The sequence below is a fragment of the Nyctereutes procyonoides genome, unplaced genomic scaffold, assembly GCF_905146905.1.
Source record: "Nyctereutes procyonoides isolate TBG_1078 unplaced genomic scaffold, NYPRO_anot_genome, whole genome shotgun sequence".
NCBI lineage: Eukaryota > Metazoa > Chordata > Mammalia > Carnivora > Canidae > Nyctereutes > Nyctereutes procyonoides.
In genome coordinates this window covers 34966277-34993781 of record NW_026575024.1, presented here as the reverse complement: position 1 = coordinate 34993781, position 27505 = coordinate 34966277, and the positions used below count along the sequence as shown (strand labels likewise).

General features: G+C 41.3%; 1 protein-coding gene across 4 annotated transcripts in view; it reads right to left on the bottom strand.

Moving 5' to 3' along the window:
• Window positions 1-27505, bottom strand: part of PLCB4 (phospholipase C beta 4) — a 420180-nt gene that overhangs the window by 106623 nt on the left and 286052 nt on the right. For all 4 annotated transcript variants that reach the window (XM_055306664.1, XM_055306687.1, XM_055306672.1 and 1 more), the window contains exons 7-8: window positions 3664-3743; window positions 1106-1159 (exon numbers count right to left, since the gene is read on the bottom strand). In XM_055306664.1, coding sequence (XP_055162639.1) covers window positions 1106-1159; window positions 3664-3743 — 134 coding nt within the window. The remainder of the gene's footprint in view (window positions 1-1105; window positions 1160-3663; window positions 3744-27505) is intronic.

Genomic DNA, 27505 nt, shown 5'->3' with positions numbered 1-27505 from the left:
TGCTCTAAAACAAATAGAACTGGGGATCCCTGGGTGGCTTAGCAGTTTAGCACCTGCCTTTGGCCCAGGGCGTGATCCTGGAGTCCCAGGATCAAGTCCCACGTCGGGCTCCCAGCATGGAGCCTGCTTCTCCCTCTGCCTATGTCTCTGCCTCTCTCTCTCTCTCCCTCTCTCTATGTCTATCATGAATAAATAAATAAAATCTTAAAAAAACAAATAAAACAAATAGAATTTAAAAAAGACATGTAGAAGACAAATCTGGTTCATGTTTTCTTCATTCTTTTCTCTTTTTTTTAAGATTTATTTATTTTATCTCTAAAATAATGTGCATGAGCAGGGGAAGGGGCGGGGGCAGAGGGGGAGAGAAAGAGAATTTTAAGCAGGATCCATGCTCAGCATAGAGCCCCATGCGGGGCTTGATCTCTCTGAGATTAAGACCTGAGCAGAAATCAAGAGTCAGACGCTTAACTGACTGAGCTACCCAGGTACCCTTGTTTTCTTCATTCTTGATTCCATTCAAGCTTTATTGCCATTTTTTTTTTCATTGTCACTGTTACCTTGGGCAGAGCAAGGGGAAAAAGTGACAGCTCAGAAGAGTGTATGGTGCCATGGACAGTACACCTAGAGACAAAGTGCCAAGAAGCCAAAGGAACTCACCTGCCCTGCCCACCAGGGGAACAGCAAGGCCCAGAATGAGCACCTCTAGACTAGGTACCACACTTCCAAAGACACAGTCTATACACTCCTACTACAGGTGCACAATACAAACTTCTTTAATTTTAGCTAATTTTTGCTCATGGCAACTAGATGAAATACATCAAAATCCTAAAAACCCACTTATTTGAAGATTAAAAGAATACTGCTGCATTTCTAGATGTTCTTCATCAAGGCAGAGCTAATGCTACCGATTCTGAGTAAAAATGCAACTTTACATCCACAAGGGATTTTTACAAACTGAACACGGCATTTGATAGAGTGATTTAAACTAAGCTTCCAGAAATAATCTTTAGTGAAAGCAATTAACAAGTACTTGTAAAGGGCTCTTTCTCTGGTATCACAAGAGTTGATTCAGGGTATAGAATACAGGCAGAAATGATCGACTTACCTCCTGACTGGAATTTTACCATTTGTGTTGGTCATAAATGCCAATTTCATCCAGCTGGAAAACAATAGTAACAATACTGTTTTAATGTTTCTTAGGAGGAACACTTCAATCCAGTTAAGAACATTAAAAGAAAGTTCATTCAAACAAAGAACATTTATTCTGAAAACAGATGCAATCATAGAATGTGAGATGAATTTATGGTTGTCAGATTTAGCAAATACAAATCCAGGACTCTCGGTTAAATTTGAATTTAACTGAAAAATACCGTTTTTTTACAAGTATGTTCCAAATGCTGCACAGGATATGCTTACACTAAAAAACTATTACTTATCTGAAATTTAAATTTAACTGGGAGTTCTACCCTATTTGTCCTAGCAACCTAGATGAATTAGAAAATTGGGTGCTTACACTAGGCAAAACAAATTGCAGGTACTTCTTTGGTGACTGGTCTCATCTTTGATTATTGCTCTTTAATAATCTTTACTGAGTGGTAAGAAATGCAACTGCATGGTGACACCAGCCAGTCTTGTCCTGAGGACCCTTGGGGACTCCCATCCCTGTTCCCACTGTAGCAAAGCAGAGATCGAATGACCACCTTCCTTAATTTCCAAGAGTAAGAGAAGTTCATAAACTGAAACTGATGATAAGCAACTCGTTACTTTCCGCAGGCTTTCCAGACACACAGGGACCCAGAACATTTATTTGTACTTTGGGACTAGGGCTGTTCTTAGCCAAACTCACATTCTAATTGTTTCTAGCCAATAATATTCTAACAACACGAAGAATGTGACAATTTGGTAAAGTTTCTGCCTTATGGCAATTTCCTAGAAGCACAAGTGACTCCTTTGGAAGGGATATTTTCAAAGACAACAGGAGTGAAGGAAGCTGAAAGCACAGAGAGAAGTCACGCAAAGTTGTGGTTTCTGCTGGTGCTTTAGCCCGACGCCAGGGGGAGCTCTGGAGTGCGATGTGCACCAGACTGGGTGGCATGGAGCCTGGCTTTTTGTATCCTGTTCCAGCCCATTATGAGCCCAGGGCTTCTCACCAGGAAGAGGAAGGAGTATAGTCTCCTAGGCACAGAGACTCCCCTGCAGCACGGGGTAATTCTCTGCAGAAGTGGGCAGGTGTGACCTCTTGATGAACTAAACCTCATGGCAGCTGGTGGATGGGTGAATACCAGCTCTATACGGGGATCTCAGCAGGACATCAATGGGACAGTTAAGATCTGGTGTCCAATATGGATATTGGGGTCCCTCAGGTATAAGTGGGCATTCCCAAAGTCTCAGATCCTCTGGGATTCTACGAATGCTCAAAATGTAATGTCAAATATACATTGTTGCCCTTTATTTTTAAGAAAACATGACAGAGCAACTGCAGGGGAAAAGGAGAAGCAGCTGCACAACAAACAGGTATTTACAAGAGTAGCTATCCCCTACTAAGATGATGGAATGGAAATTGGAGGGATGGCATAATGATCAACATCACTAATACTGAATGAAGGGGGACTAGGAGCCAGGCACTGGGCTGGGTGTTCTCCAGGACCTCATAATATCTGTGCAGTAATCTTGTGAAATGAGTTATGGTCACCTTCTCCATTCACAGATAAGAACAGTAACATACAAGGCTAAGAACTTGCCAAGTGTCACCCAACCACTAAGTAGGTGGCCAAGCTGGGATTATAGTCAAGAGCTCATATCTTAAAGCACCTGCCAAAGGGACCAACAGTAAGGGTGAAAGTACCCCAAGGGCTGACCTTCCTTCCTACTGCTTGACAGTCCAAGCAGTCACAGCCTTGGTGCTGGACCTGGTTGCGAGGGCAGGTTTATTCCTATAATTTTTCAGCATTGCTCCCTTCTGCACCTACAACCACCTGCCAATGACCCTGTGATGGCAAGCAGCTCCATTCCTCCACTGATTGCTGCCTTTTAAACAGGCTGGGATTTCTCCTTGAGTAAACTTCATGTCACCCTGATGGGATAACTTGGGAAGGGTTAAAAATCTACTCCTGTAGTATCCCTCTGGATTTTGGATCCTGTGAGCTGGAGTAAGGCCAATACACTTGGATTCCTAACTGGGTGCTAAACAGTCCCTGGGGCCCGTGCTCCTTCTCGACCCTAGAAATGGGTGCTCTTGTAAGAGCTTCTCTTGGCCACACTCCTCAGTTCTCAGTTTCACACAACAGAGGCTCCAGCTACAACAGCAGTACCCAACTCTGGCCCTAGGCATGGAGAACTCTACCAGCACTCAGCCTGGGGCCTACAATCCAGAGGATACTGAGGTTACAGCATCCACCACCAACCATTCCTTTCATACCAGTTTTGGGCTATGGCATTCATTGGCTATGGGTTTTCAGACACGCCCTGCCAAGTGGCATGAAGGGTACAGGTGTGTATGGGGAACTTCCTCTCCAGGGTCAGGAGCATGGAGGGGAAGGCACGGAATGTGGTGCCTGGCCATATGTGTGTGTGTGTGCGTGTGTGTTTTAAGCCTTCATCTCCTAAATCTGACCTTTCACTTTTTAACAGCCAAAGACAAAGAGTGATGTAAATAAAACTCACTGTTTCTTGAGGCAGGTCATTGGACTAACATTGTTGGCTCTGAAGTTATGTATGATTGATCTCAATCCTTCTACCCATTGCTGAAAGAGAAAGAAAAGACATTCCTGATGAGCAAAACCATGGATGCTAAAAATGGTGGTTTTCATTAGATAGCCTGTGTCCATTCTAAGAATAATGTAAACTCTTCTTTTATCTCCTCCCTGTCACAGAGTGATCTTCATTTTGCACACCATGCTTTCTTCTTTAATAAACAGCTTTCATTCTTTCCATGAAGATAAATGTAACATCTAGAGCATCATTAAGTACTGGGCTGTCACAACGGAATGCTGCCCACTGACTGACTTGTTAAACCTTCTATTTGCAGCCTGTTTAAATAGAAATCCTTTTCCAGCCACTGGCCATCTTCATTATTTCTAAGCAACATTACCCAAAATGTGATGACATACTTAACTATTCCCATTTTAGAGGATGAATGCATTCGGGGTTCATCAATTTTATTGTGTGATTCTATTTCAGCCTAAGAATTTGTTACGTATCTCACCTGTCTGGGATTTCCAGCAGAGCCCTAAAAAAAAAAGCATGCACTGATTGCCAGGGTATCCAGAGCAAACAGCGAGCGCTTACATAATTTCTGTATAAGGACTTGGACCTCAGCTTTAGTTCATACCAGCACTCCACGGATTTACAAGGAAAAGTGAAGGAAGACTGTACATGGCAGTAAAAGAATTTGGGTCTCGTAAGGACATTCTACTAGCAAAGGGTGGCCCGTAAATAAAGGCCAACTCTGCCCTTGAGTCCAATAACTGATGCCAACGAATGCCATACCAAGTTGCTTAAATAAAGAATCATACTCTTGGCAACAGGCTTTGTAGCAAATTGATACTGGGGGATTAAAACAGAGCAGGGGCCTCCACAAAACCCAGAACCTTACCTTCTTTGGTTTATAGTCTGCCTGCTGTAAATCTATGCTGAGGAAGGGAAAATATTTGGGGATAGATCGTAGAACATATGTATATTTTATCTGCATTGCCCAGTACGGTAGCCACTAGCCACATGTGGCTATTGAAATGTAAACTGAGCAAAAGTAAAATTCAGTGCCTCCATTTCACTAATCATATTTCAAGCACTCGAAAGCCAGCATGGGGCTAGGGGGCTAGTGTCTACCACACTGGACAGAGCAAATACAGAACAACTCCATCAGTACAGGTTCTATCAGGCAGCGCTGCACAGTATCACCAGGTTTAACACGGTCTAGTGATTGAGTCACTGCAATGGCGAGAGGTAAAGATGGAGTTCTGTAGAGTGTGGTTTTAACTTATGGTGATAAAATGCAAATAACATTACATTTATCATCTGAACCATTTTGAAGTCAACAGTTCAGTGACATTAAGTGATATTCACATTATTGTACTACCTTCACCAGCACCCTTCTCCAGAATTTTTTTTCTTGCAAAACTGAAACTGTCCCCATTATACAACATCCCTCCCCCCCTGCCCCCTGCATTCTAGCAACCACCATTCTACTTCCATCTCTATGAATCTGCCTATACTAGGTTCTTCATAAAAATAGAATCATACAGTATTTGCCCTTTGACAAATTTGACTGGCTTATTTCATGTGGCATAATGTCCTCAAGTCTCAGCCAGGTCACAGCATGTGTCAGAATTTCCTTCATTTTAAAAGTTGAATAATATTCCTATGACCAGATTTGGCTTACTCATTCATCTGTTGATGGACACCTGGTTTGCTATATGATTAATGGTGGTTATTGTGATTGATGCTTCTATGAATTTGAGTGTACGAGTATCTCTTCAAGTTGCTGCCTTCAATTCTTTTGGGTATATACCCCGAGATAAAATTACTGGATTATATGGTAATTCTATTTTTAATTTTTTGAGGACCCACCATTTTGTTTCCCATGGTAGCTGTCATTTTACATTCCCACCAACAGTGCACATGGGCTCCAATGTCTCCATGTCCTTGTCGATACTTGTTCTCTTCTGTTTTGTTTTCGTTTTGGAAAGAGTCATCTTAATGGATGTGAGTCTAATAGAGAGTTTTGGCTTTCCTCTTTATGCTCTGGTCATACCTAACAGTTTTCTGAAGGAGGACTTAAGAGCCAGAAGAGGTAAATTTCCTACCGCAACTAGAAAAGGCCATTTGCTGAGGACCATAAATAGCATGGAAAGCCTCCTGATGGTGACACCAGGATTCAGAGGGAGGAGGAATAAAGGCAATAGTAGCATTAAAGACATGCTTTATTATTTTCATCATCAGCCTTCACTTCCTCTGTCAGGCTAAATATGGGACTGTAATTCCCTGTGGGGACCATCAGATATCCTGTTGCTGGCCTAACAAACCACAGGCTCACACAGAGTTTCCCAAGAGGAGACAGAAAAACATAAATAATTCGGCTGGCATTCACTGGACAGCATTTTCTCAACCTGAAGGCTTGTTACGTGTTCCAAAACACGAAACAGAGTCCATGGTTTCCTAGGGCAAAGAAACTGGGCAATTTCTGAGACTGTTCACTGGATTTTTCTGAGCACTCTGATTTAGTTGTTTCTAAAAATAAATTACAGAGATACCAGGGTTTGAGGAGGTTTAAACAACTCATCTATCTTTTGAAATACAATGCTGGTGAAGAATCCTGTTTATTGTGACAGAAAGGTCTCCAGGAGTGACCTCTGAGGTCACCACTCCAGTGACAGAACTCATGCTTTACTTAGTAGGAAATGCCATTGGAATCATCACAGGCCCCAAAGGGCACCAGGATGAGGAGGTTGTTGCTTTTTCTCTTTGTGATGATGAAAGTGAGGGTCAGGGGCCTTGCCCAAGATCACAGAGCAGCTGGCACATGGCTGAGAGGCAGGAAGAACCCTGATGTTTCCCTTCCTTTGGGCTTGTTCACACATCTCCCTCCATGACATGGAAAAGCCCCACAGGGCTTTCTACTGTCTTCCAGGTAATGGATACCTAGCATATTAACGTCCAGAGACTTTAGGAAATATGTTAAGCATTTTGTTTTGTTGTTTCTAACAAAGTAGATGAAATGCCAGCAGGTGTCAGTAGAGCCTTAGAGTTTAGCTGAAAAGTTGTACTGGGGTGAATAGATGCATATGAACTTCATTGAATGTTTCCAGATTAAGAGAAGCAAACAAAACAAAACAAAAAGCAAAAAACACTGACTTAGATATATTTTCTTGAATTGCTGAAAATAAGCACATATGTTAACAGTCTACATAATGCCCCAAAAGGTATGTCTTCAAGCACAGGGCTGCATGTTTCTAGAAGGATCGTTCTAGAGTACACTCATTGGCTCAGTGGTGACATGTTCATGATAGGATTCCAATTACACTGAGTGCCTCACTCTGGTCCAGTCGTCCTGAGTGGGCTCAAGCAGCCTGGATGTAGGGAAACCAGCCCAAAGGATCAGTTCGATTCAGACGTCTAAATCAGCAGTTTCTACACTTCCCCAGTAGCTTCTTCTCTTCATTTTCTAATCTTTTCCAATTCTACTTTAAAGCTTATGTCAGACCTTCCAAGGAGAAGGGTGAGAAAGGTCCTTTCAGGGACTCTGTGGCTAAGCTGGATGGTTTAGGGAAAAAGGAAGGAGGAGGAGAAACTGCCTCTAATTTCCCCCTAGTGACTTACAACCTCTCCTCTGGGACTCCTTGCTCTCACCACGCAGGCAGGCGTCATTGCCATTTTCCAGGCAAATGGCTTGGCCTCACCCTTTACCTGTCTCCTCTGTCCCTGGGACACTGAGACCATCATGGACAAAACAATCCCTTTCCCAATGAAAAAGGCAGCACAGGCGGCACAGACATAACAAAACTAAACAAACAAACAAAAAAAAAGTGTATTTGCACAGGGCGTATACTTCTCTTTATCCCTTTAAAAACACCTGGGAGGGTTTTTTTTTTTTTTTTTAAGGTTGTGAAAGAAGTATTTTGAATGTCTTCTGCAGAAAATGTAAGGCAAAAAAGTATACAAAAAGAAGTAAACATCCCCCCCAAATCCCATTACTGACATTAAGAGCTAGCCACTGACATTTTGATATTTGAGGTTTTAGCTTTTTTTTACACAGACATAACTTTGTCATCCTAAAATAACTAGTCCCACTGCTTGCCAGTCAGCACCACTTCAGGTAGACTTGTTCTTTAAACTCAATCTTATCTCTAGATTTTGTTCCAGAAGCATCCTTTTCAATCTTTACTCAAAACAGCATGTTGTCAAAGCAAAAAATAACACAGGCCCTGTGATACTAAGTATGCTACATACTTTTTTCTCCAAAGGGAAGACTCAGTGTCATCCTCCTTCATCTTCTGGTGTGTGATGCTTTGTTCTCAAGGAGGATACTGGCAGAAGTGGTGGAGTCCCCTTAACTAAGTCTGTTCTGGGACACCTGGGTGGCTCAGCAGTTGAGCATCTGCCTTTGGCTCAGGTCATGATCCTGGGATCCTGGGATCAAGTCCATCATCAGGCTCCCTATAGGGAACCTGCTTCTCCCTCTGCCTATGTCTCTGCCTCTCTGTCTTCTCATGAGTAAATAAATAAAATCTTTAAAAAAAACAAAAATGAAGTCTGCTCTAAGTTAACTACAGACGTCTTAAGCAGATTGTAGTCCAGGGACTAGCAGCATCACCTGGGGATTGTTAAAAGGCAAATCATCAGGCCCTATCTACGAAATCTGTCTCTAGGGCTGGGGAAGAGAAACCTGTGTGTCGGTGAGCTTTCCAAATAGTTCTTTTGCAAATTCACATATAAAAGCACTGTTCTGAACCCATGTCACTCAGTAAAAAGTTTAGCTCCTAGAACAAGAGCATCAACATGTCCAGATGGCTGGTTAGAACCGCAGAATCTCAGGTCTCATCTCACCCAGACCCACTGGATCAGAATTTTCATTTAATAAGATCCTGGGGTGACTCATAGGCACATTTCAGTTTGAGAAGCACAGGTCTAGAAGAGGGGTCCTTCCCCACCTAGATATTTACTTCTGTTGCCCTCCTAGAGAGATCTAGTTTCCTAAATCTCTGGGAGCAGAGATTTCTCCGGGAAATCTTTGGTTTCCTATGGGAGCCGATGGTTTCCTACAGGGTCCTGGGCTGGGATATCTGGTCTTCTAGAAAGGATCTTGGGAAGAGCTCTCCATTCCTGATTTACTTTGTTTTTGTCAGATACCTTCCTACCTGGGCTGAACAAATCTGCATTCACTAGAATGGAAATTGTAACCTATACACTTTGATTCAAATGCTTGCATGGGGGGGGGGGGGCAAGATGGTGGAGGAGTGGGGGTCCTCAACTCACCAGGTCCCACCAATTTACCTGAATAACTTTCAAACCATCCTGAAAACCTACAAATTCGACCTGAGATTTAAAGAGAGAACAGCTGGAACGCTATAGAGAGAAGGGTTTTCGCTTCTAACAAGAAGCTTATTCTTGACTCAGCCCTCTCACACAGCTACTCTGTACTAAGCAAAATGACTAGAGAGAAGAACTCACCACAAAAGAATGAGAAACAGTACTCTCAACCACAGAGTTACAGAATTTGGATTACAATTCAATGTCAGAAAGCCAATTCAGAAGCACAATTATAAAGCTACTGGTGGCTCTGGAAAAAAAGCATAAAGGAATCAAGAGACTTCATGACTGCAGAATTTAGACCAGGTCAAAATTAAAAATCAATTAAATGAGATGCAATCCAAACGGGAAGTCGTAACAATGAGGGTTAATGAGGTAGAAGAAAGAGTGAGTGACACAGAAGACAAGTTGATGGCAAGGAAGGAAGATGAGGAAGAAAGAGAAAAACAATTAAAAGACCATGAGGAAAAGTTAAGGGAAATAAATGATAGTCTGAGAAGGAAAAATCTATGTTTAATTGGGGTTCCAGAGAACGCCGAGAGGAACAGAGGGCCAGAAAGCATATTTGAACAAATCATAGCTGAGAACTTCCCTAATTTGGGGAGGGAAACAGGCATTCAGATCCAGGAGATAGAGAAGTCCCCCACAAATCAATAAAAACCATTCAACACCTCGACATTTAATAGTGAAATTTGCAAATTCCAAAGACAAAGAGAAAATCCTTAAAGCAGCAAGAGACAAGAGATCCCTAACTTATATGGGGAGAAATATTAGATTAACGGAAGACCTCTCCACAGAGACCTGGCAGTCCAGAAAGGGCTGGCAGGATATATTCAGGGTCCTAAATGAGAAGAACATGCAGCTAAGAATACTTTATCCAGCAAGGCTCTCATTCAGAATAGAAGGAGAGATAAAGAGCTTCCAAGATAGGCAGAAACTGAAAGAATATGTGACCACCAAACCAGCTCTGCAAGAAATATTAAGGGTGACTCTGTAAAAGAAAGAGGAAGCCCAAAGAAATAATCCACAAAAATAGGGACTGAATAGGTATTATGATGACAATACATTAGTATCTTTCAATAGTAACTCTGAACATGAATGGGCTAAATGATCCCATCAAAGACGAAAGGTTTCAGACTGGATAAACAAACAAGATCCATCTATTTGCTGTCTACAAGAGACTCATTTTAGACCTAAGGACACCTACAGCCTGAAAATGAAAGGTTGGAGAACAATTTACCATTCAAATAGTTCTCAAAAGAAAGCTAGGGTAGCCATCCTCATATCAGATAAATTAAAGTTTATCCCAAAGACTGTAGTAAGAGATGAAGAGGGACACTATATAACACTTAAAGTGTCTATCCAACAAGAAGATCTAACAATCATGAATATTTATGCCCCAAATGTGGGAGCTGCCAAGTATATTAATCAATCAATAACCAAAGACATACTTAAACATAATAATACTCTAACTTTAGGAGACTTCAACATGGCACTTTCTGCAAATGACAGTTTTTTTTTTTAAGATTTTATTTATTTATTCATGAGACACAGAGTGAGAGAGAGGCAGAGACATAGGCAGAGAGAGAAGCAGGCTCCATGCAGGGGGCCTGATGTGGGACTTGATCCCAGGACTCCAGGATCACACCCTGAGCCAAAGGCAGATGGTTAACAACTGAGCCACCCAGGTGTCCCTTGACAGATCTTCTAAGCACAATATCACCAAAGAAACAAGAGCTTTAAATGATACACTGGACCAAATGGATTTCATAGATCTATACAGAACTTTGCATCCAAATGCAACTGAATATACATTCTTCTCAAGCACACATGGAACTTTCTCCAGAATAGACCACATACTGAGTCACAAATCTCGCAACCAATACTGAAAGATTAGGATTGTCCCCTGCATATTTTCAGACCATAATGCTTTGACACTAGAACTCAATCACAAGAAGAAATTTGGAAGAAACTCAAACACGTGGAGGTTAAAGACCATCCTGCTAAAAGATGAATGGGTCAACCAGGAAATTAGAGAAGAATTAAAAAGATTCATGGAAACTAAAGAAAATGAAGATAGAGTTGTTCAATATCTATGAGATACAGTAAAAACAGTCCTGAGAGGGAAATACATCTCAATACAAGTATCCCTCAAAAAATTGGAAAAATCTCAAATACACAAGCTAACCTCGTACCTAAAGGAACTGGAGAATGAACAGCATAAAACCTACACCAAGCAGAAGAAGAGAGTTAATAAAGATTCAAGCAGAACTCAATGAAATAGAGACTAGAACTATAGAAGAGATCAACAAAACCAGGAGTTGGTTCTTTGAAAGAATTAATAAAATACATAAGCCATTAGCCAGCCTTATTAAAAACAAAGAAGACTCAAATTAATAAAATCACGAATGAAAAAAGGAGAGATCACAACCAATACCAAGGGAATACAAACTTTTTTAAAAACATACTATGAGCCAATAAATCAGGCAATCTAGAAGAAATGGACGCATTTCTGGAAAACCACAACCTACCAAAACTGGAACAGGAAGAAATATAAAACCTGAACAGGCCGATAACCAGGGGGGAAACTGAAGCGGTCATCAAAAACCTCCCAAGACACAAAAGTCCAGAGCCAGATGGCTTCCCAGGGGAATTCTATCAAATGTTTAAAGAAGAAACAGTACCTATTCTACTAAAGCTGTTTGGAAAGATAGAAAGAGACAGAATACTTCCAAACTTGTTCTATGAGGCCAGCATCACCTTGATTCCAAAACCAAAGACCCCACCAAAAAAGGAGAATTATAGACCAATATCCCTGATGAACACAGATGTGAAAATTCTCAACAAGATACTAGCCAATAGGATCCAACAATACATTAAAAGATTATTCACCATGGGGATCCCTGGGTGGCGCAGCGGTTTGGTGCCTGCCTTTGGCCCGGGGCGCGATCCTGGAGACCCGGGATCGAATCCCACATCGGGCTCCCGGTGCATGGAGCCTGCTTCTCCCTCTGCCTGTGTCTCTGCCTCTCTCTCTCTCTCTCTCTCTCTCTGTGACTATCATAAATAAATAAAAAATTAAAAAAATAAATAAATAAAAGATTATTCACCATGACCAAGTGGGATTTATCCCAAGGATGCAAGGCTGATTCAACACTCATAAAACAATCAACGTGACAGATCATATCAACAGGAGAAAAAACAAGAACCATATGATCCTCTCAATAAATGCAAAGAAAGCATTTGACAAAATACAGCATCCATTCCTGGATCAAAACTCTTCAGAGTGCAGGGATAGAGGGAATATTCCTCAGCATTTTTTTTTTTTTAATTCATGAGAGACACAGAAAGAGAGAGAGAGGCAGAAGCAGGCTCCATGCAGGGAGCCCGATGTGATACTCGATCCCAGGTCTACAGGACCACACCCTGGGTTGAAGGCAGTTCTGAACTGCTGAGCCACCTGGGCTGCCCCATTCCTCAGCATCTTAAAAGCCATCTAAGAAAAGCCCACAGCAAATATCACTCTCAATGGGGAAATACTGGGAGCCTTTCCCCTAAGATCAGGAACACGACAGGGATGTCCACTCTCACTACTGCTATTCAACATAGTACTAGAAGTCCTAGCCTCAGTAATCAGGCAACAGAAATAAATAAAAGACATTCAAATTGGCAAAGAAGAAATCAAACTGTCCCTCTTCACAGATGACATGATACTGTCTATAGAGAACCCAAAATACTCTACCCCAAGATTGCTGGAACTCATACAGCAATTCAGCAATGTGGCAGGATACAAAATCAATGCCCAGAAATCAGTGGCATTTCTATACACTAACAATGAAACTGAAGAAAGATAAATTAAGGAATCAATACCAATTACAGTTGCACCAAAAAGCTTAAGATACCTAGGAATAAACCTAACCAAAGAGGTAAAGGATCTATACCCTATAAACTACAGAACATTTCTGAAAGAAATTGAGGAAGACACAAAGAGAAGGAAAAATATTCCATGCTCAAGTATCGGAAGAATTAATATTGTGAAAAAGTTTATGCTACCCAGAGCAATTTACACATTCAATGCAATTCCTATCAAAATACCATGGACTTTCTTCAGAGTGTTGAAACAAATAAGATTTGTGTGGAATCAAAAAAGACCCTGAATAGCCAAAAAAGAAAACCAGAGCCAGGGGCATCACAATGCCAGATTTCAAGTAATACTACAAAGCTGTGATCATCAAGACAGTGTCGTACTAGCACAAAAACAGACACATAGATCAATGGAACAGAATAGAGAACCCAGAAATGGGCCCTCAACTCTATGGTCAACTAATATTTGACAAAGTCCAGAAAAGACTATTTATTGGAAAAAGGATAGTCTCTTCAGTAAATGGTGCTGGGAACATTGGACAGCCACATGCAGAAGAATGAAACTAGACCATTCTCTTACACCATACACAAAGATTAACTCAAAATGGATGAAAGATCTAAATGTGAGACAAGATTCCATCAAAATCCTAGAGGAGTGCACAGGCAACACCCTTTTTAAACTTGGCCACAGCAACTTCTTGCAAGATACATCTATGAAGGCAAGGGAAACAAAAGCAAAAATGAACTATTGGAACTTAATCAGGATAAAAAGCTTCTGCACAGCAAAAGAAACAGTCAACAAAACTAAAAGACAACCTACAGAATGGGAGAAGATGTTTGCAAATGACATATCAGATAAAGGCCTAGTATCCAAAATCTATAAAGAACTTATTAAATTCCACACCCAAGAAACAATCCTATCATGAAATGGGCGAAAGACATGAACAGAAATTTCACCAAAGAAGACATAGACATGGCCAACAAGCACATGAGAAAATGCTCCCCATCACTTGCCATCAGGGAAATACAAATCAAAACCACCATGAGATCCCACTTCACACCAGTGAGAATGGGGAAAATTAACAAGAAAGGAAACAACAAATGTTGGAGAGGATGTGGAGAAAGGGGAACCCTCTTGCACTGTTGGTAGGAATGTGAACTGGTGCAGCCACTCTGGAAAACTGTGTGGAGGTTCCTCAAAGAGTTAAACCTTACAATCCAGCAATTGCACTGCTGGGGATTTGCCCCAAAGATACAGATGCAGTGAAACAGCAGGACACCTGCACCCCAATGTTTATAGCAGCAAGGTCCACAATAGCCAAACTGTGGAAGGAGCCTCGGGGTCCATTGACAGATGAATGGATAAAGAAGCTGTGGTCTATGTATACAATGGAATATTACTCAGCCATCAGAAACAATGAATACCCACCATTTCCTTTGATGTGGATGGAACTGGAGGGTATTATACTGAGTGAAGTAAGTCAATCGGAGAAGGACAAACATTATATAGTTTCACTCACATGGGGAATATAAAAAATAGTGAAACGGATTAAAGGGGAAAGGAGAGAAAATGAGTAGGAAATATCAGAGAGGGAGACAGAACATGAGAGACTCCTAACTCTGGGAAAGGAACAAGGGGTAGTGCAAGGGGAGGTGGGCGGGGGGTGGGGGTGACTGGGTGATGGGCACTGAGGGGGGCACTTGACAGGATGAGCACTGGGTGTTATACTATACTATATGTTGGCAAATCGAACTCCAATAAAAAAAATATACAGGGGAAGCCTGCATGGCACAGCAGTTTAGCGCCGCCTTCAGCCCAGGGCGTGATCCTGGAGACCTGGGATCAAGTCCCACATCGGGCTCCCTGCATGGAGCCTACTTCTCCCTCTGCCTGTGTCTCTGCCTCTCTCTCTCTGTGTCTCTCATAAATGAAATCTTTTAAAAAAACCATGTATATATATATATATATACAAAAAAACTGCTTGCATGTGGAAACAAGAAGAGGCATGATGCTGCAGAGATTGACTTTCACCTTCCCTATGTCTGTGCTGTGAAAATAATCAGTGGATGGCGCCATCTAAGATGTTTAAAATATGGGACCTTCTCGTTACCTGTTATATAAACCCTGATCCATGCAGAGGTTTGGTGTTTGGTTCAAGTTAATGGGGGTAAGAAAAAGTCAAGGCCTATCTCAGTTGGCAATTCTCAACGCGGCTCATTGCTCTAACAGTTAACTGGTTGTCATTTGCTTAAACAACATAAAGCAGGAATTTATGCAATCTGAAATACAGCGTTGTTTCCTTTGTACTGTGAGTTCTGGTGTAAGACTCATTTTCATTGATGGGGTTCAGGGCAGGCCACCCCAGAGTGTGCCTCTTTGGCATGTGGATTATTTTAAACTGAATACATTCAAGGCCTAATAAACTCAAGAAGAGCTTTTTACCTCTCTCTTAACTGCCTAAAAGAATTTAGATAGAGGCCTGTACCAGGAAGAGAGCTATTACCAAAGATAACTATTTTTCTTTCTCTTTAAAACAAGACAGTCTTCTCCATGGGGCAGGACATCATTTGTTTCCAAATATTTGTCCTTCCCATCTTCCTGCAAATTGTCTTCCTTGCCTTTAGCCCCAGATCCTTACCCTCTTCTCCTTAGGTCAGGATGGCATGTACACCTAATTACCTGACTGCCAGAGAGCCTTTCCTGTCTTGTGGGGCTCCTGTATACACTTAAATAGATTTTTCTCCCGTTAATCTCTCTCTTATTAGAGGTGGGTGTCTCAGCCAAGAACCCAGAAGGGTAGAGAGAAATTCATTTTTCCTCCCATAAAACCATGCACTAGAGGGAAACTCTGAAGCTTTCAAGATTTCCACAGGATTTAATGCTGCAGTAAGACAAGACTGCAAGGTGCTTAGAATGTAAAATTGCAACATTTCACAAATCTCCAGATGAATAATCAGAATGGAGTAACTATATCTTTATATTAAACTAGACACTTAGTTTTCAGGAAGGCATTTGAGCTTCAGAGAGGCTTATGAGACTGTAGAGGCAATGCAGGTAGAACCCTTTGTGTTTTCTCTTACACATAAGAGAGTCTATACATATGAGGGTCTATACATATAAGGTGAGTCAAATGATTTCAGTTGTTAGGATAAGATATTAGCTGCCATTAAATCGTCAGTACTTAACTTCGAAGACAGACCAAGTGAAAGACGTTTCCAGCTGGTAAACTATTATCAGAATACTATGTGGATATTACTTAGGGGTCAGATTAATAGTTCTCAGAGCTTGTTGTACCCTGGAACCCCCCCCCCCCTCCCCGCTCCAGGGAAGTTTATAAGACATTTCAGAAGCTTGGATGCCTCTCCTGGAGATTCTCATTCACAATCTGAGCACAGTTGGACCATCAATCTATCTTTTAGACACTGTCGATAATTCAAATGTGATAATTCAAATGTGATGTATTCAAATGTGATAATTCAAATCTACAGCTTAGAGCCACTGAACCAGACCATGTGTGCTACATTTGGTTTAGGCCAGTGTTTTTCAAACTTTAACATGTATTGTGTCACTTGGGAATTTTGTTAAAGTACAGGTTTAGATTCAATTAGTCTAGTGTCTGTGCTCAGGAGTCTGCATTTCTTACCATCTTCCAAGAGATGCCATGTGGGCTAGCTTGACTTCTGTGCTCTGTTCACACAAGAGTGGCAGTGTTTGTACATTATATTTCTGGAAAAATCACATACCTTGTATACCATTAAGAAGTTCCACCAATGAAAAAGCAGCTCTACTCTCCATTATGCCAGCTTTTCTCAAGTGGTCCCCCGATCAGCAGCACAAGCATCCTGAAGGAGTTTATTCGAAAGGCCAACTCTCAGGCCCCACCTATAATCTACAGATTCAGCCACTCTTGGGGATGGGGCCCAGAAATCTGCATTTTAACAGGCCCTCCAGATGATTCTAATGCAACAATTACATTATGCTAGTATCAGAGCATCTGGTACTCATCATGGATAAAGATAATTGAAGAGCATGTGGAGGTGGCCTCAGGAGGATAGGCTTGTCTGGTTTTGTTTTTAAACAATTTAATTGAGGTACAATTTATATATAATGAATGGCCTATGAGCTTTTGATTCAAAGTTTTCAAATGCTAACTAAGCATCCTTTGGGTGAGTACTGCCAATGGAGACACGTCGAATTTTAAATCTTCATTCCCCTGTTTTGGATTAAATTCACATACACATCCCTGTGTGTGCTGAAGTATCGTAAAGAAAGTTACAGGCATGACAAAAGCAGAGCAGCAGCCAGAAGGAGGCTGGCTAAAAGGATTTCCACAGACACAGCAAATTCAGTTGCTGGTGATGTTCCAGGATCTTAGTAGGCAGCAGGAGATGGCCCTGCAGGAGCCAGTTAGAAATAACAGCTCCCCTGGATTGCAAGAGAGGTGCAAGCACAGAATCTGGACAGGCCGGGCCTGGAAGCCTGGGCTTTAGGAAGAACACTTAATTAGATAACTGGTGCAGAAATCAGATGGGGGCCTGTTTCCCAGAACTAGGGTACTCATGCCACCAGTGGTCCAGGGATCAGGCATGAGCACCAGAGCTGCAGTCAACAAAGCATCAGGACTAACTACAGGCCAAGTGTCTGTGTTCCTAAAGTCTTGTTCCCAGTAGCTTTTGTTCCAGGGCTAAGGTAGGGCCTGGTCCAGGGATTGACCCAGGGATTACCAAACCCCAAGGGCAGAAGCAGGAGAGCAGAGAGGCTAATGATTTAGGCAGGACTTGACAAAAAACAAAACAAAAATTCACATTTTTACCCTTCAAATGCGCTCATCTAGGATGCTGAATCCTAAAATTAAATGGGAGCAGATCTATCAATGTTTGTTTATCACAGACCAACTTCTACATCACGTTAAGAAGAAAAAAATAAAACAATTTTCCCTTTTATGTCAACGACTCCCGGTGATCTCCTAAGGGGAGAGAAATGGAGGTCGAAGAGCATCAGTCACAAGGATATATCCATGACAATGCTGGAAACTCCCTCCTGGCCTGGGACAGAAGGCAAACAGGCAGACAATGACAGCATTGAAGGCAAGAACAAACCAGGCAGAGAAACCTGAAAGCCACCACAATTGTTACCAAGAGAGAGGAAGAGTGCAAGATAGAGGCTGAAGAGTCTCATGTACAATAAAGGAATTCCACTTGCAATCCCAGATACAATCCAGTTGATAAACCCAGAATGAAAGGGGAAATTAGGGAGCCCATGATGACCAATAGTGAGCTACTAAAACTGGGGCCCAATCATGGGGATTTTGCAGAAAGAAATCCAAGGTCAGTAGAGTGAACAACTCAAAAGAGTAATCACAAAAGCCCTTGGGAAGTCAATAAGAATTCTGATAAAATTTTCAAATCTCCAAAAACCTAGAGAGGAAAGAAGAGAAAAGGAGGAGCAACAAGGGCCTTTTTTTTTTTTTTCCCTGAGATGGTATGAGTGTCTTCCAGAAAAATAGAATTTTTTCATTTGCTGTTCTCTGCCCTTGAGAAAAGCTGATCAAGGTAAAAGGAGGAATGTATTAAGTTCCATCTGGTTCTTAAATCACCTTCAGAGCATTGGGAGTGAGTATCTGGACAGGAAATAAGGGGTCACAGATGAGTATGTGTGGCTGTGTGTGAAAGATAAATCTGGCTGGGCCTGTATAATATTTATGCTTTCCTAGTCAAGATTAGTTTAGTCACTTATAGACAGTCAAAACAACCTGTCAGCCTGGCTGGTTATCTTGACAACGGTAGGTAGTTAGGTCAAAAAGAACCTCTAAATAGTCATAAGAAATGAGAGAACACTGTGCTATTCTGGGTCATCATTCAGAAGCCCAAGTGTCAAATTCCCCTACCAAACGGGTTTCTGTTCATTATCACTCCAAGAGACAACTTTTGAATTACCTAAGCCTGCTTTTATCAATACCCTATAAAAATGCCCTATTGCATCCATAGCACCTTGTCTCAAGTAAGCACATCCTATGCCAGGTATCTACTCCAATAAATAGACTGTTGAAGGGAATCAAGATACACCACCCCCAAATATGACACTCTACTCAAAATAAAAATTATTTTGAGCCGAAGGCATCTGAATTCCTGAAATCCCTTAGCTTACTAAAAGCAGGGCCTACCTAAAAGAACCCCACTGTCATGAATCCCTACTCAGGAGCAGCTCTAATTTCCCTTCTGGAAGACGAAAAGTTGGCTCCACACACAGAAATTGTCACAAAATTCTCATGTCTATCTATTCTCCTAAGGACCCATTTAACGCTCCTAAAAATCATTTGCTATCCTAGAAGTGGTCTTTTGCTTCCTTTCTTTCCCTTAATAAGAGAATATACAAACTCCCAAATAGCCCTGATCCTTGGAGTATTTACTTCCCTCTGTGAGGCTCTATGTACATAAAATTAAAAATTAATAAATTTGCATGCCTTTTCTCTGCAAATTGGTCTCTTGTCAGTTTATTTTGCAGATCCAGCTGAAGAGACATGAAGAAGAAAATGAAGTACATCTATACATTCAGAATACATTAATGCCTTATGTTCACTTGTGCTTACAGACTTTGAATGATTAACACGATGTTCTTTCCTGACCCAGGTTAACAGAGCAGCTCTGTTCCTACAAACTGCAGAACTCATTCAAAACAAAAATGAGATATTTGCTTTATTTTATGTGACATTTTTTGGGATCCGCATGGAGAAGTCTAAAATAACTGAAGAATTTTAAGATTTTAAGAAAACCAAGAGCATTCTGTTCTATGCCCGTCAGAAGCCAGCTTTGTCAAAGTGCATTTTGGGGCTCAACTGTCAAATCTGCAAAATCCTGGTGGTAAGAGAAGTATAAACAGTTGGTGCATTAAAAGGTATTCATGAAGTTGTTTCTCTGGTGGATGCCTGTACTTATAATCCCTAACATCACATTCCTCCTGACATGTGCCAGCTAATGACACTGGCAAATTAAGCCCTGCCAAAATGAATAGTATCTTACCATGCAGCGGCCCTGTGATAAGTATAATCAATCAAGGAGCCTCTGGCAAACTCTGGCCTAGAGTTATCAGCCTGTAGCGCTCATCATCTCAAATCTAAAGGTACTCCCATAAACTAAATAGGACTTTCAATAAAGGATACTAAAAATACCTAAATCAGTGTGTTTCAGTTTCTATCCTTTATGGAAGAGTTTCCCAACCTTCCCAGGCGACAAGAAAGGTGGTGATGGGGGTGGGTTGGTGGGGGGAGAAATATGGCAGCAAGAAAAAGGAATAAAAGAATATGTATGTAAAGATAAATCAACGAATGTCTAGATTATGCTGCTTTCATATTTCTGGAAAATGTTGGGCCAAGAATGCCTCTATGACATTGTTTGTTGACTTTTTCCTGCAAAGCAGTAGTTCTGGAAGAGTTTCATTTCTGTAACTTCAATAGGCAAAAATAAGGAAATTAAAAGAAAAAAAAGTTTGGAAAATAGCTGAATACCACTCTTCCCTTGCCACCTGTGTGGAGATTCATACCAGAATAATAGTGCTTCATGGAATGCTACAGTAAAGAAACCTAACAAGGCTTTCTCATGCTTTGTTGACCAGACACCCTCCTTTAAATATAGGCTCTTGTGACTAATGTATTTTGCAGATCACCAATTTGGGAAGTGCTACTTTATGATTTCAGCTCCCACAGATAAGGACATTAACTTTAACCTCAAAAGTACGGTAAAATCTTACAATGTTCAGGGGGAAGTTGTTGGTTGGATGTAAAATGAATTCAATGCCTGGCTTCAAGATACCAGCGCTGCCACTTACTGGCTGTGTGACATTGGACAAGTTACTTGACCTCTCTGGAACTATTTCTTCCCCTGTAAAATGATAATAACTATGCCCATCCCAGACGATTGATCTAAGAATTAGATCATATATGTCAAGCATTTTGAACATTATCTTGTATTCAGTATAAACTAAAAACTTCCCCTGGTACTGCTCTTATTATTAATTATCAGGGATCATCAGCCAACATTTCCATAAAGGGCCAGAAAATAAGTAGTTTAGGTTTTAAGAAGGCCACATATGATGCTGTGTCATATGGTTTTTATGTTTTGTTAACAACTCTTTAAAAAGGTAAAAGCAGTTCTTAGTTCATTGGCCATACCAGCTCAGGCTGATGATGGCTGGGTTTGGGCTCCAGGCTGCACTTTGCAAGCCCCCAACTGTGATCATTAAACTTGCTCCAGATCATAGTGCTCAGAGGTGGCAAGGTCTCATATGTGAGGTGAAGTTCCTAACCATCTCCTCATGCATCTTATTCTTTCAAGATCAGAAAACATACAAACACGTATAGGCTTGTTTTACACATATACTATGTTCACAATGGCAACTTCTACCAACAGTGAAAACTGGAGCTATGTGGTAAGTAGAGAAGCAATTTAAAGCCAGTGACAGTTTTCTCTCCCAGGGGCCAAAGGGTGAAATCCAAACTTCATATTATGCTTCTGGAGCAATTAGAGTAACTCATTTAGCATTCCCTTGGTGGAGTCATTTGATAACACTCACAATTAGGGCAAAATAAGCTGCTCTGGGCTAGGCCTAGAGCATAGAGGCTCTTCTTAGGAAATCTGTCAAGCTGATGAAACACAACAGTGAGAGCTTGAGAGGCCCCTGCAATGAAAACCTGACCCTCACGAAGTCCCTGCATTCTGCACAGAGGCACCCAGGGGGTTGGAAGGTTTCTAAGGAAATGCTGGTAACACCAAGAAAATCCACCTCAGAGATCATAGAGGTTTACCATCTTAAAGACCAAGAAAATGTACATGATAAAAATTTTATATGATAAAATACAGTACATTAAACTCTATAAACAGTATGAGCCCAACTATGTATAAAAGTAATTGTGTGAATTAAAAAGACACGCTGGGGTGGCTGTAGGGAGTGGGGAACTGGGTTTCCTTTGTGGGAAGGATGATACATTCTAGAACTAGACAGAGGAGGTTGTTGTTTAACACTGTGCTCTACTAAATTGTCCTGTCACTTTAAAGTGGTTCATTTTACACTATGTGAATTTCACTTTAGATTAGGGGGGAAAATAAAGACATGGAAGATGGGGTAATACACTCTTTGGGGAAGGGTTATTTTCTTTTTACTCTTCTGCACTTTGTACTAGAACGTAGAAGTACTTGTTTTACCATGAGCAATCCTCCTCCTGTGTTCAGGAAACACCAGTGAACTGTAAAAAAACGCATAGTCCATGCAAATGTGTATAATGACTTTGCCAGTGTGCTCAGTGTTGCTGCAGAGGAGGGCTCTAAGCTATAGCTCAAAGCTTCTTCCCCACTTTGCTCCTCCCACAACTCCAAGGAAACCTCACTGATTCAGATGAGAAGACTCCCTAAAAGGACAATAAAACCTGCGTTAGCTCCGACTCCCGGTTCCTGAACATACACTTTGACAAGGAGGTTTACTTTTAAGTAAGTTTGATGCTGTGAGAAATGACGGTAAAATCCACCCCTGACTAAGTAATTAGAGGATTTCAGAAGAAAACATATAGGTGTTTTTATTTACTTTTATTTTTTCTTAAAATTTGAGAGAGCGCGAGCGTATACATGTGTGAGCGGGAGTGGGGCAGAGGCAGAAAGGGGGGGGGAGCAGACCCCCTGCTGATCAGGGGGCCCTACACAGGGCTTAGTCCCACTACCTATGGGATCATGAGCTAAGCCCAAACCAAGAAAGAGATGGGGGCTTAACCAACTGAGTCACCTTGCACCCCAAAGAGAGATGTTTTTAGAATGCCAAGAGGCTAAAGATGCAGACACAGGGACATCCAGGCCAGGGCTGGTCCACCGACAAGTCCCAAGAGCTCTTAACTACTGAGTGAGCTCCTTTGAATTGCAGGATCCACAGCCAGTCCCATGGCATATACACTCTTAGAGAACATATTTTAAACAAATTGACGGTCCCTTCCCCACTCTGTCCCAAAGTAACCAGGCCCTCACTTTCTGATAACCATATCATCACACTGGCAGTTAATCAGACTTAAAATCTAGTCTTCGCCTTAGCTTCTCTAACCGCACCCAGGAACAAACCCTCTTGATTCCATATTCAGAGGTTTCTCAGGTCTTTCCTCCACATGTCACTGGTTACCACCCAAAACAACTGATTTTCTTGAATTATATCTCAGTACTTCTCAAACTGTAATGTGCAAAGTACCTACCAGACCTTGTTCAAATGTGGATTCCGATTCATCAGGTCTGGGGCAGGGCCTGAGATTCTGTTCTCACAAGTTCCCAGGTGATGCTGCTACTGCTGATCCAGACAAGACTTTGAGGAGCGATGCTCTCAGCCACATGTTATTACCATGTGTTGATCTTAGAATATAAAGACTGTGTTGCATCCCTCCTACAACACAAGGCATGACTTTCTGTTACCTCCCTAGAATCTTCAGGATGGACTCTACATCAAGTATCTTGCTTGGCACTCCCAGTAGGGCATAGGTTTAGCCTGATTTTCCAATTTCCCAATCAGAAGTGTCCACTCCAGTCTCCACACTGGATCTGCCATTGCAGGGACAATAATTTCTGCTTTGAATCTTCTCATGTGCTAACCCCCATGTGCACAGCCTTCTGTCTTCTGGTGGACTGCACACTGTAGATATCACTGTAACAGGACCAGTAGGCCCTCCCTCTGCTGGGAGCAAAGTCCTGCCTCTTTTATGGAAATACTTACTCTCCCACCCCCCTCCCCTGCTCCCCAACCACAGAACCTCCTATCTTAGCAGTTTGAGGACTGGCTTTGGAGATGGTAATATGACCCACATTAGGCTAGGGACTTCTACATAAATACAAGTGTCCTCCAAAGCAACTAATCTGTATCCTCCTTGGCATCTAGTATACTTTTTCTTGAAACAGATTTCTAAGCTCTTAGAGGAGAAAATAACCTCAAAGTCACTTGGTAAAACTCCCTACTTTTATAAATGAGAACAAAAAAGCCTATGTAGTAAAAATGATTTATCCAACCTGAGAATTCATCAAAAAGTAATTCTTGGATGAGCAGCTGGATGGAAGAAGGTAAAAAGGGGGGAAAAAAAGATGGGCATCTTCATTTAAAATGTCAATGAAGTGAACACATTAGGTAAATATTAGCATTCATCTTAGTGTAAGTACATTTATATTGTATGCTGGCTGAGGTCTAGAGCTAAGGTTCTCAATGAGCGACAGACAGGTCTGTCATTGGTACACATGGTGTTTAAAAAAATGAATATGTTTGTCAACATTTTAACATCAGGAGATTTCATGTAAAAAAAAAATCCGGATGTCTAGAATCTTATGGGAAAAAAAACTACCATCTTCAACCATCTAGCAACCTTAAGAGCCATATTCTTACATAGTTGGAAAGTTGTCTGGAAATAGGTAGATGCTGCCCTCCACCCCCGGAGGGTATATTTACCCTCCAATTTGTTACTGTCTATACCTTCCCTTATTTGTCCTCACCTGGACCTCCTTCATTATTCACATCATCTTCCTGGCTTCTGTAGGCACCTGAATTTGCAACCTGTGGTCTAAAGGAACTTGGTAGCATGTAGATAAATAACTAAGTTCAGGGATGACAAAGTGCCACCATGGATGAGACACTGAAGTACTGAGTTCTGGAACAGATGGTCTTTAAAAGTAGAATGAGAACCGAGGGAACAAGAGAGATAGAAGGGGGTCATGGGAGGCCCAAGGAGACAAGTATCATCCACTCCACAGATAAGCCAAATGAACGCAGCCCTCCTTCCAAAGGCAGAGAGAGAATGATATTTTCAACAATAAGACAAACGAACCACATTATCTTCATGTGCAAGAAGAAAACACCTAGATGGGATGAGGCACTTAAAGCTTACAACACACACCCACTCATTTGCTGATTCACCGCTCACAAATCTGTCCTGAAAAAAAAATTCCTAAACTGGCCCTCACTGCTTCACTTCACATATTCATGAGCCTCAAAAAACATGGAGGTGATGGGGTAAAAAACTTTAATCAATCAGTAAATCAGGGCTTGGATGATAGGAAGCTGAGATTTACAAGTTACCACTTTAGCATCCAGTAGGCATTGGCTCAGGTGAGCCTGGGCAGCAGACCAGGGAGCTGGTGTAAGTTCTTCAAGAGAAGCGGGATATAAACCCTCCTCATTGAGCTTCTCCACAGGGCAGTGCTTCTCACACTTGTGTGTGCATCAGAAGCACCAGAGGGCTCATGAAAGCACGAGGTTACTTGATTCAGTAGGGCTGGGGCAGGGCCTGAGAATCTGCATCACTAATTCAGTTCCCAGGTACTGCCTGAGCTGCTAGTCTGGGGATTACACTTTGAGAACCACAGGCATATATAATACAATTAAAACTCCATGTTCAAAGAAACAGCATTTTAACAGGGAGTGCTTTGAAACAAGGCTATTGCTAGGGTCACAGGTGCTAATTCATTTTAATGGTGCTTTCTGTGTTCTTACTTGTGAATACTAAATCAATGGCTAGGCTAGTATAATCCATAGGTCTACAGATTAACCTGTTTGCTGTAGTCAATCAATTTGATAAAAATTTAAGTTCACAGTCATTGTGAATTTTCAACTAAGTCCATTTGTACACTAAGCAACAGGACCCAAACTTCATCCTGCATCAGAATCACCTGGCAGGGGCACCTGGGTGGCTCACTGGTTGAGAATCTGCTTTTGGCTCAGGTCCTGATCCTGGGGTCCCAGGACTGAGTCCTGCATAGGGTTTCCCACAGGGAGTCTGCTTCTCCCTCTGCCTCTCATTCTGTGTTTCTCATGAATAAATAAATACAGTCTTTAAAAAAAATCACCTGGGAGCTTAGTTTAAAATAGATTCCTGGGCTTGGCCCCAGAATTTCAGATTTCTTGGGTTGGGGGAAATTGTATTTTTTAGAGGCTCCCAGGTAAGGTCAGTGGTCTAATCCCTCTGAGAAGCTCTGTGTTTGGGAGGAGAAAAGCTAGGTGAGAGGAGGGAGGTTCTACGGGGCTTTTCCCACGGAAGTTTGTAGTTAGTCCTTCCACTTAACATAATTCAAGTTCAGCAAAGTGGTTTTGTCATTCAATCCAGTCTACTAAAATAAGATTTTATTATCTGTAATAAACTACCTGACTTTATCTTTTTTGTATACAAAAGAGAACACATAACATTTTTATAGTTTAATTTCTATGGTACTTATTCGTGGGCTTATTTGAGGACTTGGTTACAAAGCATAATTTATAGAGTTTGCCAAATATTTACAACCTGCATGAAGCATAATGAGCAGTCTGGAAATTGTCTAAATTCAGTCCAAATCTTTGCATTTTGAACCTCATAAAAACAGCTTATTTTTGTAATCAAAGGAAAATTCAACTTAGTATAAAATAACACACTTATTTTTGGGGATTTTAAATGAGGGCTGCATTTCCATCTTATGTACAGTGACTCTGTGATTTCAGTTTGCTGTGCAGTGCCAGCTGTAACTTAATGAAAGACATCTGAACTCCCTTCAACAAGCCAGAGACAAATTCCTTCCAAGCTGGTTGCATTCCGAGAGAGAAAAAATACAGAAGAGAAACCGAGTTGCTTTTCTAACTAAGGAACACAGTTATAATGTTCTGTGTTATTTGCAAAGAGATGAGGATGATCCAGGAAAAAAAAAAACGCTTTATTACAGCTCAGAAAAAAAACTGGACAATACCATTTTCTTGTAACTGCTTTTATTCACAGGCATTTTAAGCGACCTATCAGATTCACCTGTTACCCAAAGGCACATATGTTAGAGGAAGAAGTGGCCAACAGTTTGTTAGCCATTCCTTTTAACAGAGGTTTTTTGTTTTTTTGTTTTGTTTTGTTTTTAAGAAAGGAAAAAAGCTAAATTTTCTAACTGAAGGACAGGAGGGATTAAGGCAAACATTAAATAATGATCTAAATTGGAAAGAGGAAAGACACCAAGTTAAAACCTCCAGTCTGTTGTGGATTCTCAGTGACGGTCCCCATGTATATCCTGCAAAGGGACTCTAAAAATAACACTGTGGAATCCCAGACCTTTTAAGTATAAATGCATCCCATTTTCTCAGGCTTCTTGTCATCAAATTTTCTCAGGCTTCTTGTCTTTCCTAACTTCTCTTACAACCAAACTGGCGGTACAAAACTGGAGGTGTTTAGCAATCAGGATTATACACATTTATCACACAGGTTAGAATTTATTGATTCTGTCAATATAAAGACCTCAGTAAAGTGGGAATTTATTGAGCACCTACTAAATGTTGGGCACTGACATTCCTAGATATTGGGGATGTAGCAGTGAACAGGACATTGCCCTCGTCAGCAGAGGAAGAGAATAATGAATAAATGGTATATAGTGATCAATGCTATGAAGACAGTACAGCAGGATAAGGAGTGAGGGAGACCCATGGAGTGGCAAGATGGGGAGCTGAGGCCATATTCCAGCAGAGACATGAGAAATGTGAGTGAGAAAGCAGTGCATGTAACTGGGGGAAGAGTGTGTTCAGGCAAAAGGAACAGCAAATGCAAAGTCCCTGGAGCTGGAGGGAAATACAAAAGACGAGAGAGGAAGAGAAGGACAGAAAGGAAAA